The sequence below is a fragment of the Megascapheus bottae genome, chromosome 11 (genome assembly GCF_031878675.1).
Source record: "Megascapheus bottae isolate mThoBot1 chromosome 11, mThoBot2.hap1, whole genome shotgun sequence".
NCBI classification, from domain to species: domain Eukaryota; kingdom Metazoa; phylum Chordata; class Mammalia; order Rodentia; family Geomyidae; genus Megascapheus; species Megascapheus bottae.
Genome location: NC_143519.1, coordinates 50110383 through 50130023, shown reverse-complemented (window position 1 = coordinate 50130023; position 19641 = coordinate 50110383). Strand labels below are relative to the sequence as shown.

Here is a 19641-nt window from a genome sequence, read left to right as displayed (position 1 = left end):
TGAGTTCTTGTATTCAAGGCTAATACTCTACGACTGAAGACACAGATCTACTTCCAGCTTTTGGGTGGTTAATTTTGCTACCCAGGCTGATTTCAAACTGTGGTCCTCAGAACTCAGCCTCCTGAGTAGTTAAAATTGCAGACATGAGCCACTGGTGCCGGCTTTCAACTGACTTTCTTAATAGTTGTAGGCAAGGCCACTAGAATTAAAATAATCACATTAAACAATTATTAATTTAAAATCCTCTCCTGCTAAAGACAGCTGTAATAAGAGATGTTAGACATGATAACATTAGGATTCTGGATTGTTTTCATAACAGGATTCTCAAGTCTTTAGAAAAACATTTGGCTGGTGGACTTTGATTTTACAGTAAAAATATGCCAAAAATAGCCTCGTACATGGGCTTGATAAAATTTGAAGATCCTTGCTGTAAGGATTTCTGCCTCTTACGTGTTTAAGGAGTGTTTAATATTACAAATTTTTAAAAAATAATTTTTAACAAATACCATTTATAAAAGCAAAATAGACTCGTGATCCACTAAAGAAACATTAGTTTGTCAAAGTGAATTGGTTAACTTGAATGGATTGGTAAAGCCCAAACACAAACTATTCATAGTGGCATTGCTGTGAGAGGTTTTTTCAATAAACCTTGCCTTATAGTATTAGAAATACCACATATGAATCTTTACATTTAATCCATTATTTGACTGAAGCTGACATAAGTCTAAGACTAAAGATAGATTATATCCCCAAGATAAGTATCTTTGGCACTTTCTGAGACTTAAAACCAAAACAAGGCTTTCTTTTAGTTAAGCAAACATTTACAGAATGGGGCTTATGTATAGGGTGCTGTGCTGAGTACTACAGAGCATGAAGATGTGTGAGATCCACCCACCCTGTAACCACCAGGATCATATAAGTGAGGGAGACAATGCCTGAATAAATGATTGCAATGCATGATGGAAGAAATTCCATTAAAAGATTATAAAGACAATGTAGACAAAATGACAGATGAAACTAAGATACATAAGGAACATATTTTTGGTGAAGCAAATTGTGTGATCATATGTGTCAGAGGAACACAGGATCTATGTTTGCCCTGAAGTGGTGATAAATGTACAACATAACACCAAATAACACTGAAGAATGAGACCAGGGACATATAATAAATTAAGGTAAGGGATTTGATCTGTCAAGTAGTAAAGATGCAATCAAACATCCCCCAAAGAACTGTTGAAACAAATAAAGATATTTAACTATCTCACAGGACAACAAATCTGGAATGAAGTTTTTCCAATGTTGAGTAATTCTGCAGCACCATTGTGCCAGGTTCTCTTGACTTCCCCCTGAATTTACAACATGATGGCCACAACATATAATTGTCTTGTCTTCACCAAATCACTTCCAAAGGCAAAAAGAAAGTATAGGGCTTATCCTTGGGTATATATGTCCCTTTTTAGAAAGAAGATAAATCTTAAAAGAAGTTCCAAGAAATTCTCTCAGTCCTATCAGTCTCAAATGATTTTATCTTCTCACAGAAATCTGTCAATGGAAAGAGGAAAGAGATGAACATTCACACTCTGAACAACTCACTTGTTCCTCTGTTGAGATTTTTTTAAGCCAACATGATTCATCTGTGGATTGAAAGAAGGGGCTCATTTTCCTGAGTATATTATAGACTACTCTTGAAAGATTAAATATTTACTTAGTGATAAAGAAGGGAAGAATGGCTATGAAGTAGGGAGCAAAGTACCTGCCACAGGGTGAAAGTTACTCAGAACTGCTATTTTGATCCATGAATCTGGAAATTTGGGGTCAACAAGAAAGGAAGTATATGGAGTCGACACATGGACCAAGATTCTGTTTCACCTACTGTGTATAAGGAAAGTGTATTATTTATTTTAATTCTTTATATTGTGATAGGTAATGATTGGGTGAAGTATACCCAATCAGTATTTATAATGGATGAGAGAAAACATAAACATTTGGAAGATCTAATATATTTCCCATACCTTAAGCACATTGTAGCATCCCATTATAATATAGAATATGTTTTGTTTGGGGGGATTTTTTTTTTGGTGTTACTGAAGTATGAATTCAGAGTTTCACATTTGCTTGCTCTGCAGTTGCTCTACCACTTGAGTCACATCTTCTTCCCTGGTTTTTGCTAGTTATTTCGGAGATAGAATCTTGTGCACTTTTCTACCTGGGATAGCCTCAACCCACAATCCCCTGGATCTCAGCTTCCTGAGTAGCTAGAATAACAGATGTTAGCCATTAGCACCTGCCTTCAGAACATGATCTTTTAGAAGATTACAGTGTTCAACAAACTTAGCTCCTGGACTACACGATTGAAGCAAACTTAAATGATCCTTAAACTAACCCAGCCAGCAAACTTCAGCACCTCACACCCACTTGTGATTTTTCTGTTTAGCTAACTGATTGTTGTTGGGTCATTTTCCTCTTAAGCTGTCTAACCAGTTCTCTGCACTACCATCCCCAAGGAGATCAGGGGTGTGCAGGACTCTTTTCTTCCCATATCTTTTGAAGGTCTGGTTCCTCTTTCCCCAAAGTGACCTTAATTTACATTTTCCCAGGATGACACAGCAGCTGACACTGAGCCTTCATGGAAAATGTGAACCCAGCCTTGATGACTTGAGGAAGAAGGCTTGGCAATCAAGGCACTGATCCTCTAAGAATAGCTAGGACAACCAGACAAGCCCACCATTTACTACTCATAGATTTGTGCTGTGATGGTATCATGGCCTGGCTGCTCACCACTTTCCCAATGGCTTTATCATGTCCCACTGAGCTCCGGGGGTTCTAAGAGGTACTTCCCGAACTATTTTAAGGAGGATAACAAAAAGAGAAGCCAAGTTCACAGAGTCCCAATGCACCCATGGCTCCCACCAGAACAAAGGAGCAAGCTAATTATTCAGAGTATGTAGGGCCAGAAGGGTGGTCTTGCCTTCATAGTATGGCCAGGGAACTCACACACACACTGAGGGTTCTGGAAGCTGAGAGATGGGATTCCAGTTCCAGCTCTGCCTCTCAGGTAGCGGTGAGGCCTAAACAGTTATTTCTTTGGGCCCTCAGCTACTTTGGTTGATGACTCTGAGCATTTCTGTCCAGGAAAGTAGAGCCCCTCTCACTGGCTCTGCAATATTCCTCTAATGAGCTGGATGCTGCTTTTCCTCAGATGTCCCCAAAGAGCAGTGGCTGCAAGCTGTGCAGGCCGCCATCCTGCTGCTGGCAGATGAAAACCGGGAAGCCCTGCAGACACTCTTGTGCTTCCTGAATGACGTCGTGAACTTGGTGGAAGAAAATCAGATGACACCCATGAATCTGGCTGTGTGTCTAGCCCCCTCCCTCTTCCATCTTAACCTACTGAAGAAAGATAGTTCTCCAAGGTGAGTTGTCTTCAGTATTAGTCGTCTTCCTCCAAACAAGCCCTTTCCTTAATTCATGAAAGAAAAGAAGAAACAAAAGCATTCACGTGCTGGATTTCAGCTGGAGGATTTGTTAGCACCTATCTTTAGATCAGGAGGTGTTCCAAGGAAACCTTATTCACATATGGCTTTAGGTTCATAGAATCATCAAGGTAGCACTGAAGGATGTCAGTTATAATCCAGAAAATCTGGCTGGGGGGGGGGCGGGCGGGGGAGATAGGAACAGAAGAATGGCTGCTTTGTTCCATTGGTAGGAATAGGAAGAAGAAGAAAAGTACATAAAGTAGTATTTTACAATCCTTGGTTTTGAAAGACTATATTTAAAAACCAAGGTGGTTTCAAACTCTAAGGAAAAACATAGATTGATTTCTCTTCCCACAGTTCTTTCTGCCCTTGTATTTTTCCAAGGTTTTTGGCTGTAGACTGTCAGACTGTCTGCCTTGGAATATCTGAGACATGTGGTCATTGTTTTCATTTGGAAAGGAGAAAGAGGCTGGGGTTTGGGTAGCATCTGGGGATGAATAGCATACAAAAGGGCTATGAGCTAGGAATTGGAACGTGCTCTGGTTTGGGATCTGCTCAGTATACTGTCATGCAATTACAGAATCAACCAGAAGAAATATGCCACTGGAAAGCCAGATCAAAAGGACCTCAGTGAGAATCTGGCCGCAGCTCAGGGGCTCGCTCACATGATCACAGAATGCAACAGACTTTTTGAGGTGAGTGAAAGGTTCTACCCATCTTCCTTTGAGGTCTTAGAACGATGTAAGATGATTGGTATGGTGGCTACCTTTATGGCTAATATCTGTTTGCTCCTGGTTTTTCAGTGACAATAGTACACCCTCTAACTCTGCTTTTGACTCCAAAATGTGAGGCTTTGATAGTGAAAGACACTTGAGGTCACTGTGATAATGACTTTCCCTCCAATGGTGTACTGACTTCCTTTGTCTGGCTCACAGCTGGTCTGCCAATCATGTTCTATTTGAGTTTACCTCAGGGTCTGATTAGGCTCTCTATCTGTGTGTGTGTGTGTGTGTGTGTGTGTGTGTGTGTGTGTGTGTGTGTGTGTGTGTAAGAGAGAGAGAGAGAGAAAGAGGAGTGGTACATTAGTTACTGAGCATCAGTGACAGTATCTGATATTAAGAGACTGCTGAGTGTTGATGGCTTACTCCCATAATCCTAGCTATGCAGGAGACTAGTATCTTAGAATCATGGTTTGAAGCAAGCCCACACTAATCTATGCAACTCTTTTTCCAGTTAGCCAACAAAAACCTAGAAATGATGGTGTCACACAGGTGATAGAGTGTCAGCCTTCAGTGACGAAAAATAAGCAAGAATACCTGGTTTCTCTTTGGATCGTATAAATCTTTTGCCTTTTACTAAAGATTTCCATGGAGAGGAACAATTCTGAGTCTTTGATTTTGTTACCTGGTATATTATATATACATTTATTTGTTTATTTGAAATAGGGAAGCAGGGAAAACAAGATGATTAGGAGGGGATACGGGTAGGGGAAGGGGGACAAAAACATGAGAAGGGGTATCAAGGCTCGAGAAGTGATGCATCCACTACCTGACAATGTAACTGTAACCCCTCTATACATTATCCTGACATTAAAATTTTTAAAAAGGAAATTGGTCATCCATATTCAGAAAGCTAAAAATGGATCCCTGTTTGCCACCATGCACTAATATCAATTCACAAACCTCAATGTCATACCCAAAACTTTTAAACTACTGCAAAAAGAGAAGAGGGGAAAACCTTATAAGTATAAGCGGTGGCTCACATCTCTTATCCTAGCTACTCAGGAGGCTGAGATCTGAGGTTCAAAGCCAGCCTGGACACCAAAGACCAAAAGACCAAGAGACTTTTATCTCCAGTTAATCACTAGAAAATGGGAAGTGGGGCTGTGGCTCAAGGGGTAGATCAGTGGCCTTGAGCTGAAGAGCTCAGGGACAATGCTCAGGCCCAAGGGTAGGGTGGTAGCCTTGAGCTGAAGAGCTCAGGAACAACTCCTGGCCCATGGAACTTATAAGTACAGGGAGAAACTTCCTGAACAAAGTCCCAACAGATAGGAGAGAGACTTGACAAGTGGGGCTACAAAATAATAATAATAATAATAATAAGCAAGAATACAAGACTGTGAATTCAAGACTCATATTGGCACCAAACCAAAAGAAAATGATCTACAGTAAAGTATTCACTTCCTGATAAAATTCTATCTTCCCAGAAAGTCAAAAGGCATCTACAGTCCCATGACACTTCAAAGGTACTCCAAGTTTTGCAGTTGCGTTAGCCAAAGAATCCTAAGTAATACAACCAAATATTAGCATAGAAATAACAACACTAAATTTATTTTTTAAAAAAATAGAAAGAAAAAAGGAGGGGGGGAGGGAAATGGGTACCAAGACATGTGAAAGGGTATCAATGTGAATTAATGCACCTTCTATCTGGCAAATATCATGTAACCCTTTTACTAATTACAATAAAAATAATAATAAAAAAAGAAAGAAAAAAGGAGAAGAATGCAACATCTAACTTGCACCTCTATGTTAAAATTGATACCTGTAAGTGGCAAAATGTACCAGAAAGTTACAGCTCTGTCTAAGTCACATCTGATGTGTCCCTTAACAATGCAATATGCATTAAGTTTACTCATACTGAGTAAAGTTGTTTGAGTCCACATTCTGTCAAAGTGAATAAAAATGAATCATTGCAATGTTTTTGATAAATATAACCTCAGAAATATAGTTAAATATTCTAACCTAGGAAGGACCCTCTTGGCCTTGGCACTGATCTTAGATAAACATTCTCCAGGCCTTTGGCCCTGGGCTTGTTCCTCAAACCTTAGTAGTTGATGAAATGACATTGCTTCCTCTGACTGCAAGTCCCACCGTTTCTTTAGCTCCATGTGTTGCTCTCTCATGCATCTTTTGGCTCAGGTCCCACATGAGATGGTGGCTCAGTCTCGTAGCTCCTATGAAGAGGCTGAGATTCATGCACCAACACTGGAAGACTTGGGGACACAGCTGGAGGAGAATGGGGCAACTTTCCATACTTACCTGGAGCATCTTATCCAGGGCCTCCAGAAAGAAGCCAAGGAGAAGTTCAAAGGATGGGTCACATGCTCCAGCATGGACAATACAGACCTTGCTTTCAAAAAGGTAATCGCGGGCCTGGGAGTTAAGCCTAGTAGTAGAGTGCTTACCTCACATGCACAAAGCTCTGAGTTCAATCTCTTGGTACCACATATACAGAAAAAACCAGAAGTGGTACTCTGGCTCATGTGGTAGAGTGCTAGCCTTGAGCAAAAAGAAGCTCAAAGACAATGCCCAAGCCCTGAGTCAAGCCCCAGGACTGGCTTATGCTTCTGCCATGAGGGCTTGTCCATGGGGCACCCCATGAGCCACTCAGGTCATTGTTCCATTTAGAGACCCTGTCTAGCAGGCTCACAGACAGTAGCACATGAGTCCAGACTGCAGAGAAGGACTGGGCATCCTCGTGCTGCCTGGACCCTGTTGCTGGATGATGTTGGCAACTGGAAACCTCAATCTTCTCATTTGCCAAAATGGATGTTCTAGAGAACTGTGGCCAGAGGAGGGCTGGGTAAGAATCAAATGAGTGAGCCAGGCACCAGTGGTTCATGCCTTTAGCTGAAGAGCTCAGGGTCAGTGGCCAGGCCTGATGACTGACAAAAAAAAAAAAAATAGAAAGAAAGGAAAAGAATCAAATGGGTGAGAATGGTGCCTGGTACCTAGCATACAACACACACTGTGTGTACTGAGTATCATTACTCCTAAGTATAAAGATTAAAATGTGACCGTATCAGTGAAGGAAGGGTTAACATTGTCCCAAAAATGTAATGTACTCATTACCTGACTTGGGACAGGTATATTATTATTAATAATAATAGTAATAATAAAATGATATTTAAAAAATAAGCCAGGGACTGGTGGCTCATGCCTATAATCCTAGCTACTCAAGAGGCTAAGATCTGAGGATTGTGGTTCAAAGCCAGTCTGGGCAGGAAAGTCTGTAAGACTTATCTCACAGTGACCACCAGAAAACAGGAAGTGGCACTGTGGCTCAAAGTGGTAGAGTTCTAACCTTGATCAGCAAAGCTTAGAGAGAGCACTCAGGGCCTGAGTTCAAGCCCACCCCATGACAGAAGGATGGATAGACAGACAGACAGACAGACAGACAGACAGACAGACAGACAGACAGACAGAGAAAAGTTACAGTATTGCTCTTACATTTGACATAGTCAGGGATGGTTTTATGAACACTTGATACATTATGCTGAGGTTTGATGTACCCCCATGGCCTCTTCAGCTCTTACTGGTACCTTTCCCCAGGTGGGGGATGGGAACCCCCTGAAGCTATGGAAGGCTGCTGTGGAGGTTGAAGCACCGCCCTCTGTGGTGCTGAATCGAGTGCTGAGAGAACGTCACCTGTGGGATGAGGACTTTGTGCAATGGAAGGTTGTAGAAACTCTAGACCGGCAAACAGAAATCTACCAGTACGTGCTGAACAGCATGGCCCCCCATCCTTCCAGAGACTTCCTAGTTCTCAGGTGAGCCTGACCCCATCGTTTATGAGGCCCCGTTCCAAAAGCAAGATGGGAGCTACAGATTTAAGCACTTCTCAGAGTCCTGCCCCCTGCCTCCCATCTCCACAGGGAGCGCGAAGGTGGCCCTGACTTCACTGTATTTATGCCTGACTACCTGTTTCTTCACCCAATTTACAGCTCGGCCCTGGCTCTCCCATGGCCCTTCTCCGCATGGAGCACACACTTTATTACGCTATAAATACCATCCATTTCCTCAGAACAGAGGTTCCAGAAGAGCTGCTGCCCGTCCAGTGGCACTCTCTGCCAAATTATGCAAAGCAAATCGGGCTGGCTTTTCTCCTGAGTTTTGCCTCTCTCTCCTGGGAAAACAAACCTTCACATTGTGACTATCTAAAATAGGAGCATGTATGACTTTAAACCTCATGTGCATACCTTCACATGTTCCTAACTCATTCCCAGGCATGCGTGGAAACATCTGCCCAGGTCCCACAGGTCCTGGCCTGCCGAAGCACTGACACATAAGTCCAATTTCAGGACCTGGAGAGGCTGGCTGGACCCCTGTGGCTGCCACTGAAATACTGTTGCTGATTTTGCTTGTGGGTTAAGTTCCAGCCCTCCTCTCTGGGCTAGGAGTGGAATGAGTGTTCAGTAAATAATAGGCAGTTTACTCAGTAGAAATGTGGTATTTCATTAGAAATAACAGGGCTTGGGAATATGAAATAAATAAAATAAAATAAAATGTAGTTAGATCAATGTATCCTTTTTATTAAAAATGTAAGCAAACCTAATCTCCTGTGGATCACTCATGGAAAAGGAAGCACTACTGAAATCTTCCAATGTGTATTTAAGATGATTTCTTGATGAAACTGAATAGAACAAAAGATTACTTTTTACCTGAGTCCTTTATGGCTTTGGTACCTCGTCCTTTATGGCTTGGGACCTTGTCATTAAGGGTGAATTTTTCCAAAGTCTATGTGTGTATCCTTGTGACCTTGAGGTTCTGGTGGGAAATGTCGGTAGTCATAAGAGTTGCCTCATACCACAGTTATTAGGACATGAATCATCTTGGGGAGTTAAGTTTCACACCTGGCTTCTCACCAGCAGAAAACCTAGTATTTGCCCTGAAAAGCAGCTGTGGGATAGAGCTAGCCATAGGCAGTGAGGAGGATGAGAAGAGTCATTACATAGAACCTCCCTCCTTCCATCCACACAGCAGTCCACTAGTAGTCGTTAGATAGTAGTACATCATTATGTCTGCTTTTACTACAGGCCCTGCTGCAAGCCCTGCAACTGGGGTTGTATTTTACTTGAAGGATAAAGCCAATAGTAAGTCGGTAAAGCAAGGTACTAGCAGCTCCTGCCTGTAATTCTAGGAGAATGAGATCTGGACAATAGTGATGCAAATCCAGAATGGGCAGCAAAGTCTGTGAGACATTGTCTACAAAATAATCAACAAAAAGGTAGGCTGGAGGCATGGCTCAAAAGTAGAGTGCCATCCAAGCATCAGTGGTTCATGCCTATAATCCTAGCTACCCAGGAGGCTGAGATCTGAGGATAAGAGTTCAAAGCCAGTCCAGTCAGAAAAGACTTGGAGAATGTCATCACAAATTAACCACCAAAAAGCCAGAACTGGACCTGTGGCTCAAGTGGTAAAGCAAGCCTTGAGATTATGCTTAATAGTGCACAGACCCTCAGTTTAAGCCCTAGGACTGGAAAATAAATAAATACATAAAATGCCAACCTTGAGCAAGCAAGTCAAGCAAGAAAGCAAAGTCAGGAGTTCAAGCCTTGGTATCAAAATATACATATACACATGGATGTACATACACGTGTGGGTATGTGTACATATGTGTGCGCGTGTTGCAGGATTTGACATGTGTATCTGTACATGTGTGCACATAGATATAGACATGTGTACACATATATAATGATTATGTATTTATTTATATATGTATTATATATTTTGTATATTTAATACAAGAATTGAAGGAGGAAGTAAGTGAAGCATACAGCCAAAAGGGAGAAATCGGTGCTTCAGAATGTTTGCTAATGATGCATATTCCTCCTCCGCATTAACAGGAACCCCTGTATTTGCAATTCTAGAAGGTGGAAAGTGACCAGTGGGGCACAGAAGCACAGGGCTGAGAAGTCTCCTTTCTGACATGTCAGACTTAATATCATCCCCAAGTTCTTACCAAGCATATCATAGGTTATGTTCTGTTGCAACTACAAAATGCCTGAGACGATAGTTTCTAAAGACTGAAGATTTATTTAAGTCATAGTTCTGGACAATGGGAAGTCCAAAAATGCAACAAGGACATCTGCTGAGTACACTGTAAGCACTTCCTCCAGGATTAAGGTTCGACAGAGGTACCACGTGGCAATACAGAGTTCTCTCTACCAGAGAGTGCTTGCTTTTATTTCAACAATAATAATTCTCAGTAAGCCAACAACCCATTAATCAAGTAGCCTATAAATTAATTCATCTATTCATGAGATAATTGGGTCAGAGTTCGTGACCCTACTCATCTCCCAATGCTCCAGCTCTTATTATTGCTGCACTGGGAACTAATGAAATTTGAGCGACAGGTTCAAACTGCAGCATCATGCCTGTATTATAGCTTTTCCTCCTGGTGTGATCAAACAGGGAGAAGTCACAAATGATATCACTGAGCAAAAGCACAGGAATTCAGGACTATTGTATAGTTTATAATCCCAAGTCCCTGTCATGTTTCCTGACTCCATTCACAACCTTTGTCTAGGCCCTTTCTTGTTTGAATAGCTCCAATGTCAGGCCTCCATTCCCAATTCTGTGTGCACACATGCATACATGCACATGCACACACACACACACACACACACACACACACACACACACACACACAGTCTAAATGCCCTTCTTGCCTCTTCCTTCTGGAGCCAAATCAACTAAGTATATTTCTCCCACTCAAGAGCTACTCAGATATCTGAAAACAATTAGCAGGTTCCCACAAGTTGACTTTTCTTTTGATAGATAAAACATTAGAGATTGTACATTTGTTAAGACTTGAGGTCTATGAATCCAAATTCCAAAGTTGTAGTGTACAACTGTAACACTGCTGAGTTCTCCTGAGCTGTCAGTTTCTCCTGCTGATCTATGTGTTTCTCTGTGTCCCTGGAGCTTCTCAGTCCGGCACAGGGATGTACTTGACAGATGAATGGAAGATTTGAATGAGAGGAGAGCAATGCTGGTAGCTTGTACCTGTAATCCTAGCTACTCAAGAAGCTGAGATTTGAGGATTGAAGTTCAAAACCAGCTCAGGCAAGAAAGTCTATGAGACTCATCTCCAGTAAGCCATTAAAAAAGACAGAAGTGGAGCTGTGGCTCAAATGGTAGATTGACAGCCTTGAGCAAAAAAATCTAAGGAATAGTGCCCACGCTTTGAGTTCAAGCCTCTGTACTGACACAATTTTTAAAAAATGATTGAGATTGGGCACCAGTGGTTCACATCTGTAATCCTCACTGCTCTCTGAGGCCTACAGAGACCATTTCTAGCCTCTGATTCCTACAGCTGAGATCCTTGCTTTGAACTGTGCTTTACAAACTTTGCACAACTTGTGGAACCCATTAGCTGCATTTGGAACTGCAGCCCAGATTTTTGGCAGGAAAATATTAGCTCTCAGGTTCAGGTTTGCTTTCTTTCTCAGCCATAACTCTCATGTCTGGCTTGTTTTGCCTCTAGGACCTGGAAGACTGACTTGCCCAAAGGAATGTGTACTCTAGTGTCCATTTCTGTAGAGCATGAAGAAGCTCAGCTCATGGGTGGCGTGCGGGCGGTGGTGATGGATTCTCAGTACTTGATAGAGCCATGCGGTTCAGGCAAGTCAAGACTGACTCATATCTGCAGGATCGACCTGAAGTAAGTGTCAGTCCACGTGGGACAGATGGTACTCAGGAGTCTCAGTACACGAGGCTCATTGACCACAGCCTGCTTATCAGCCAGATTTCTTATGCCATTCTATCACTTTCCTTACCGCCACGAACAAGATTTCATGGAAGGTTACTTATGCCCCTTCTCTCTTTTCCCATTTCCTGAAAGTCTTTCTCCTGCAACCTTTGTTCCTTCTTTTATTTCCTTTGTTCTAGTTTGTTTTTAAATGATAAGTAAAATTGGTAAGTACTTATAGGCGAATACATTGTGATATTTTGCTATACCATTTAAAACTATACCAAATCAAACTATCAGCATATCTCTTAACTCACATACTTAGTTTCTATTAAGTGAACACTGAAGATTTGCTCTTTTGGCACTGATGACAAACGCAACAGCTTGTGGTGACACAACCAAAGGTTCTCACCATTTGTGGAAAACATTAAGTCAATCTTGTAGAGAAATGGAATGGAGTAGTGACCATTAGAGCCTGAGAAAGGAGAGAGAATAAAATCTTATACTAAGGCACTGAAAATATGAGGTGGAGGAATTGAATCTGTCTGGTTCTTCCTTAGCACAGTAGGGTAACTACTGGTACTACAACCTAAAAATTATTGCAAAATTATACAGAATTCCCCATTTAAAAATGATACGCTAGGCACCAGTAGCTCACACCTGTAATCCTAGATTCTCAGAAAGCTGAGATCTGAGGATTGAGGTTCCAGGCCAACTCAGGCAGGAAATTTTGTGAGACTCATCTCCAATTAACTACCAAAAAGCGTAAGTAGACCTGTGGCTCAAGTGGTAGAGCACTAGCCTTGATTTAAGAAAAAGGAAGAAAGGAAGGAAGGAAGAAAGAAAAGAAAGAAAGAGAGAGAGAGAGAAGGAAGGAAGGAAGGAAGGAAGGAAGGAAGGAAGGAAGGAAGGAAGGAAGGAAGGAGCGGGCTTGTTTGGAGGTTCTACTTGTATACCCTTGACCAAAGACCAGTCCTCCTCTATTGGGGATGGTCGTCCTCTTTGACTGAGCGCTCAGCTTCAGGAGGGACGCACATGGAGCTGTGAGGGAGGAAGGGGACACCCGCCTAGCCAGCCAGATCAGCCGAATCAACCCTGGTGATCAATGTGGTGACAGATGTCACAGCCAGATCGTACTCACATCCTACAAGAGTGAGGACTCAATATTTGCATACCCAATGCTATGGATATGGTATAGGAAATATAAACATAACTACATAGACATAAAAACCTATGCCTCTATAGATATGTTTTATTTCATAAATTAATATGTATCTATGACATACAAACCCTTAGCCTAATTTTGATTATGTTCTAAAAACTAAGTGCCAGTGATTACATACAGAGATTCCCTTCTTGAACACTTGTTTGTTAAACATGTCATTTGAAATATGATGTAAAAATCAATGTTAATAAATTAATTTAAAAAAAAAGAAGAAAAAGCTCAGGAACAGTACCCAGGTACTCAGTTCAAGCTCCAGGTTGGGCACAACAACAAAAACAAAAACAAAATTAATGAAGAGATGGAAAGTCTGTGATTTCATTACATATTGTATACATGCATTAAATGACCATAACACTCTCCATAAAATACTTGGGTTTTTTTTTTTTTGCCAGTTCTGGGGCTTGAATTCAGGGCCTGGGCACTGTCCTTGAGACTTCTCAAAGCTAGCACTCTACCCTTGAGCCACAGTACCACTTCTGGCTTTTTCTGTGTATGTGGTACCAAGGAATCAAACCCAGAGCTTCCCGCATGCTAGGCAAGCACTCTACCACTAGACCAAACACCTGGCCCCAAATGTTCAATTTTTAAAAATTCAAAAACAGCTGTAATGTCCACATTATATGGTAAGTCTCCTGAACTTAATAGTCATAACTAACTCTCAATCCCAACCCTACCCCATGAGTTCCACACGTAAATAAGAGCATGTACTTTTTGTCCTTCTATACCTGATTTATTTCATTTATCCTAACATCCTCCAAAGCTCATCCATGTTGTGACTAATGACAGGATCTCCTTTTATTTTCAAGATGAACTGGTATTTCATTGTATGTATAAGCCACTGACATAGCATATGTACATTGTATGTGTATGTCATTTTCTTATCCATTCATTTACCAATAGACACCTCGGTTGATTCGATATCTCGGATATGATGAGTAAAGCTGCAGTGCACATAGGCGCAGAGAAACATTCACCATCCCTGTTCCATTTCCTTTGGATATACCCAGTGGTGGGATCGCAGGATCACATGGGAGTTCATTTTCTATTTAGTTTTCACTTACATTTTCTGTGCTTAATGCAGAGAACACAGAGAGGCACGTAATAGATGCTTGGTAAATCTTAATTGCCCTTCTCTTACTTTTCTTTTAGCCTTGTTCCCATTTGCTGTGACCTCCAATTGTATTTATGAGAAGAAATTAACTTATCAACTCCTCAGAGGCATTCATGTACCTAACCCAAGATCTGTGTTTAGGCATAGGTCAATAAAAATTTAGTTTCCTCACTAAATTCTAGATTCAGGGTAAATCACCCCATTCAACCGCCATGGAGAGCTATCATTTTAAAGCAGAGTGAACGCTTGGCTGTCAAGACATTTGCAAGCTTCCTGCTTGTCAATAGAATGAGTCCACAGCTCCTCAAGGCAGCAGCCCTGAGTCGTTAGCAAGTGTTCTGCTGACCTCAGCCCAAGGACAGCTTTGTCCTTCCTGACAAATTGCTGTAATTTGGGAAATGATTTTCTCATTTCCTTTTGTGATTTCTCTTTCTACAGAGGTCACTCCCCAGAATGGTACAGCAAAGGATTTGGACATCTTTGTGCCGCAGAAGTTGCCAAGATTAGAAACTCTTTTCAACCCCTCATTGCAGAGGGTCCAGAAACTAAAATCTGAGTTTTGCTCCATTGTGACATCAAACTCAGGGAACAGGAAGTGAAACCGACACTTACAGCTGAGAGTGTGAACATGAGAAAACGAGTGGGAGCCGAACGTGGTTAGCACTTAGAAATGCAAACACTGAGAAGTCAGGACATTGGAAAACGAATGAATTTTCTGAGAACTTTTCTAGCCCTCCTGGAGATGGCTACATCCCTACTAATATAATATTTTTTTAAAGAATCAGAACATATATCTATGTTACTTAAAATTAAATGGATTATTCCTTGTGAGATACCTAATTTGCTATTTAAAGGCTTCTAAGAAGCATATACTTAACTGTAAATAAATATATTGTATCATATGTACATATATGGGTATATCTCTGCCTTTACTGTAAATATGTAAAGTATTGATTTTATATACAATTGACTGACTCCGTGAGTCCTTGCCTCACCTAGCTCTTTCCCAGTAGCTCTGGGCCCTGTCTCCCCACTGTCCTATAAGCTGAGTAGAGCCTGCTGCTAATGCCAAGGTGTGAAAAAGTCTAGTCTGTTTAATTTCCCTGATGTCTAACCAAAGATCTGCCAACCAAAGGAAAATAACATTCAAAGCTTATGTATTTGGACATCTGATTTCTGTTGTTCAAAACTAAGAATAGAATGTTAAAATACAGAAAAAGGAAGAATTTATGTTCTCCTGTTTAGCCCAAAGCAGTAGATGAAAAGTTGTTGCCAAATTTAAGGCCAGATTACAAGTTTCACCTGGACATTACTATATGCATTTTCAGTGAGATATCGGCTGGACCACTGAAGTCCTCAACTTAGTGACAGTGGGGCTAAATACCTGATCCTCTTCCTAGCCACAGCCAAAGGAAGCCTCTGTACCGTCTCGAGTTTGTGCAGATCCTTTTTCATAATATTATTAAAGGTTCTTTCTCTTTGACCAGTGGCCTATATGGTCACAGTTGATTGACCTTTTCTTCCCAATGTATTGCACTGAATTTGACTCTGGACAGCAGACAAAGGGAAATGGTAGTCCTTCAAGAATCCTGGCTCATCACCACTTCAGGAAATTGTACTATATATGATACTCTTAAAATATATCCCACTAAAATCTTACAATCTGAAAGACAGGGTTTATTTTTTACTAACATAAAATCAAAAGTGTATTCTTTAATGAGTTTTAGAAAATATAAACAGATATATAAATTCCATGTTTCTTCATTATCTGCCAGCTCAAGCTACCTATACATTTGACGTCCACCTTATTTATTATTGTATAGACAAAGCAAACTGGCTTTTCTTTTCACCAGTTATGAGTGGATGTGTTGCTTTGATGTAATTCCATGAGTGTAGAGGGAAAGATAGATAACTTATTATGCTTGGTTTCATGGAAAGAGATTTCTTTGGTTGCCTGTGACAGAAATGGATATCATGATTTAGCAACTGGTAGTGGAGGAGGGGGGAAAATGTGTTTGAGGTTTTTTTTGTATTTTATGCATTGGTGTAATGTTTATCCTAAATGTGCAATTGTTTTATTGAGAGGAATAAAAAATTATACTATCTCTGAGTTCGATATGGTGCAAGGGAAATTGTCCTGGGAATTGTTCATTCCTCTACCTAGCTAAGAAATAAAGCAGGCAGGCAGGCAGCAAGCCCACAGTTTGCCATTTGGACCATGCTCTGTGAGCAAAACAAATTCTCTTCTGCCATATCATCTGAACTGTGCATGTGGGATTGCATTATTAGGCACTGACAAGATCATTGGTGAAATTTAATCTGGCTTAGCACTGGTCCTGCTTCAAAGATAAGATACTATGTGTTTGAAAAGTGGGCTGGGCTCTGGAAGACCAATGGTATTGTGTTCCATTCAGCTGTGCTCCTCCAACTTTACCCAAGTACTAGATAATCCTAGAAGAATAAAAACAAACATGAATTTATTTATGACTTCCTCTGTCTTCCAATTACCTGACCTTTAAGATTTTTCATTCATCTACTAATCTTATCACTGTTGTCTAAAAACATGGTGCATCTTTAAAATAAAGGAAAAATGGGGGGGGTGAGTGGAGAATAAAGATGCATTAAGCTTATTTGTCAAGTACTACAGTATTTTACTCTTTGTTATCTTGCCAATGGAAATAAAATATATTACATTTAAATATTATATTTATACCTCATGTATATTTTTACCTCAATTGTTGCTATCATTCATCAATTGTAAATAACTAATTGCTAAGGCAAATAAATTTATATACATTAAATATTTCCTATTTTCTATGAAATACAGGTTGAATTGCATGCTTCATTCTAAAAGTAGAAAGCAAGTTAATGAGGTCTATTTCTCTCAGGGATAGTTTGCTATGAACTTGACTCCTTAGGATTGACTGTGCTCAATATTGTCTCCAAAACACAAGGATTTTGTTATCAACAGAATATTATTATTAGCTCACTAGATGTTAACTATCATAGATCTAAAACATGAAAGTTATGGGTAGGGATTGTTTAAGCTCTTCTTGAAGCTAGAAGATTTATAAAAATACATTCATAGTATTTTAACCAAGTTTTAGTGAACTCACAGCTACACTTTATTTTTGTTAAGTGGACAAGACATGGAGATTTGCTGGTCACCAGTGGCTTATGCCAATAATCTTAGCTACTCAGATGGCTGAGATTTGAGGTTCGTGGTTCCAAGCCATGCTGGGGCAGGAACATTTATGAGACTCTTATCTCCAATTAACCGTCAAAAAGCCAGAAGTAAAGCTATATCTCAAATGGGAAAAACACCAGCTTGGAGCTAAAAATTTAAGCACCTAGACCCTGATTACAAGCTCCAGTATTGACAAAAGGGGAAGGAAAGGAAGAAAGGGAAAAAGAAAAATGACGGGAAGAAGAAATAGAAAAGGAAATGAAGAAAGAAAAGAGAAAAATGAGACTCGCAATTACATCACGATACCATGGAAAGTAACCAGCAATCCCTTTCTCTCCATCACTGTATTTGGTTCCTGTAAACCTTTACTTCTAAAACTCAACGAAGTCCCCGGAACATTCCTAGCTATAGGCTTCAAAAATCACAGTGGCCCCAAAGACCACATAAAACCCATGAAAAATGATCCCAACTTTTGCTTTGTTTACCTTTTTCATGCCTTGTCCCTATTATTTGAAAGTTTTGCTTTCATATACAGGAGGAATTTAGTGGCCTCCTTTTCTCTTCTATGTGAAAGAGAATGTGGAAGTCATAGGACAGCCTCAGGCTACAAGTGTCTCCTTGGGAGTGTGTATCATAAGAATACAAACTTGATTGGAAACATTTGTTTATGGGGCCGGGAGTTTGGCCTAGTGGTTAAAGTGCTTGCTTAGCATTCACAAAGACCTGGGTTCAATTCCTTGGTACCACATACATAGACAAAAGCTGGAAATGGTGCTGAGGCTCAAGTGGTAGAGTGCTAGCCTTGAGAAAGTCCAAGGACAGTGCTCAGGCCCTGAGCTCAAGCCCAGTAGTGGCAAAAAAAAAAAAGAAACATTTGTTTATAAAATTCTTACATCTGAAATTGTTCTGATGCTATGTGTTGACACTTGTCACAGAAAAAAAGTCATGAGACTTACCAAAGATATTTAAGGAAACAAAATTAGACCCCAAGCAAATAAAGTGGCACATGCTATCACAAAAAATGAAACATCATGGGAAGAATAAATACAGTGTTACAAAGCTTGAAGATAATGGGCTACTTGTAAGATCCTCTCACATTTGTGTTTAAACTGTATACTTCCCTTCTAACAATCCCACCGCTCAGGCCACTTCATTGACTGGTCCACAACTTCCCTCTGTACAACAGAGCCTTACAACAGTGTACCTCTGAAGCTAAAATCCCTGCAGATGGCATTTACTAACCTAGCACACATTCATTCAACCCAGAATAGGAATGGCACACTGACAGAGGCACTGACACAAAGTAGATATGGTATGACCTGAAACCAATTACACATTATCGTTTCTCGTTGTTCTTCAAAGTTCTATTCTATGACATCTCTACAATCAGTGGAATTAGTGAATACTAAACCATTCCTCCTAAGAGAAACACAGGACTAATTTCCTATGAGCCTCTGGTCACATTTCTGCCAGTCTACTAATACGTAATTTAGTCTCGTTGTTTTTGTACAAAAATGTGTGTGTGTGTGTGTGTGTATGGATGAAATGTGACTGCTAATATCCTGGCTTTTGGCTTCCAAACAATGATCTAGATAGTTGCTAAGCAACTACTCTATCACTGATGTATGTATCTAGAATTGAGCTCATCAGCAATGCTTTTTATACCTACACTTGTTTTTGTTATGTGGTTGGTTGGTTGGTTGGTTCATTGTTGTTTTCAAAAGATGGTCTTTCAGGGGTCAGGAATTTGGCCTAGTAGTAGAGTGCTTGCCTGGCATGCACAAAGACTCAGGTTCGATTCCTCAGTACCACATACATAGAAGAAAAAAAAAGCTGGAAGTGGTGCTCAGGCTCAAGTGGTAGAGTTCTAGCCTTGAGGAAAGCCCAAGGACAGTGCTCAGGCCCCGAGTTCAAGCCCCAGGACTGGCAAAAAAAAAAAAAGAGAGGATCTTTCAATATATTCCAGGCTGGCCTTGAACTCATGATGTGCCTGTGTTTCATTACAGGTATGTACCACAACAGCCAGCTTACTATACTTCTTTAAAATCAGTTTTGTCAACTTACATATTCCAGAGAACAAGAATCCACACATTCATATGTCACCCTCTCTCCACCTTGTTAATAATTAATAGTCTATTTAGTCTATTTGGACACAATTTTTTGCATTAACATT

The 19641-nt window shown here is 40.5% G+C and overlaps 1 protein-coding gene and 1 pseudogene across 2 annotated transcripts in view; both read left to right on the top strand.

The window, feature by feature from the left end:
• Stard13 (StAR related lipid transfer domain containing 13) overlaps positions 1-16985 on the top strand; it is a 238994-nt gene extending 222009 nt beyond the window's left edge. For both annotated transcript variants that reach the window (XM_090342249.1, XM_090342248.1), the window contains exons 9-14: positions 3200-3410; positions 4054-4168; positions 6392-6613; positions 7805-8022; positions 11742-11918; positions 14720-16985. In XM_090342249.1, coding sequence (XP_090198375.1) covers positions 3200-3410; positions 4054-4168; positions 6392-6613; positions 7805-8022; positions 11742-11918; positions 14720-14837 — 1061 coding nt within the window. In that variant the 3' untranslated portion in view covers positions 14838-16985. The remainder of the gene's footprint in view (positions 1-3199; positions 3411-4053; positions 4169-6391; positions 6614-7804; positions 8023-11741; positions 11919-14719) is intronic.
• LOC150057056 (U5 spliceosomal RNA) lies at positions 4786-4896 on the top strand (annotated as a pseudogene).
• Positions 16986-19641: the final 2656 nt, after the last annotated feature.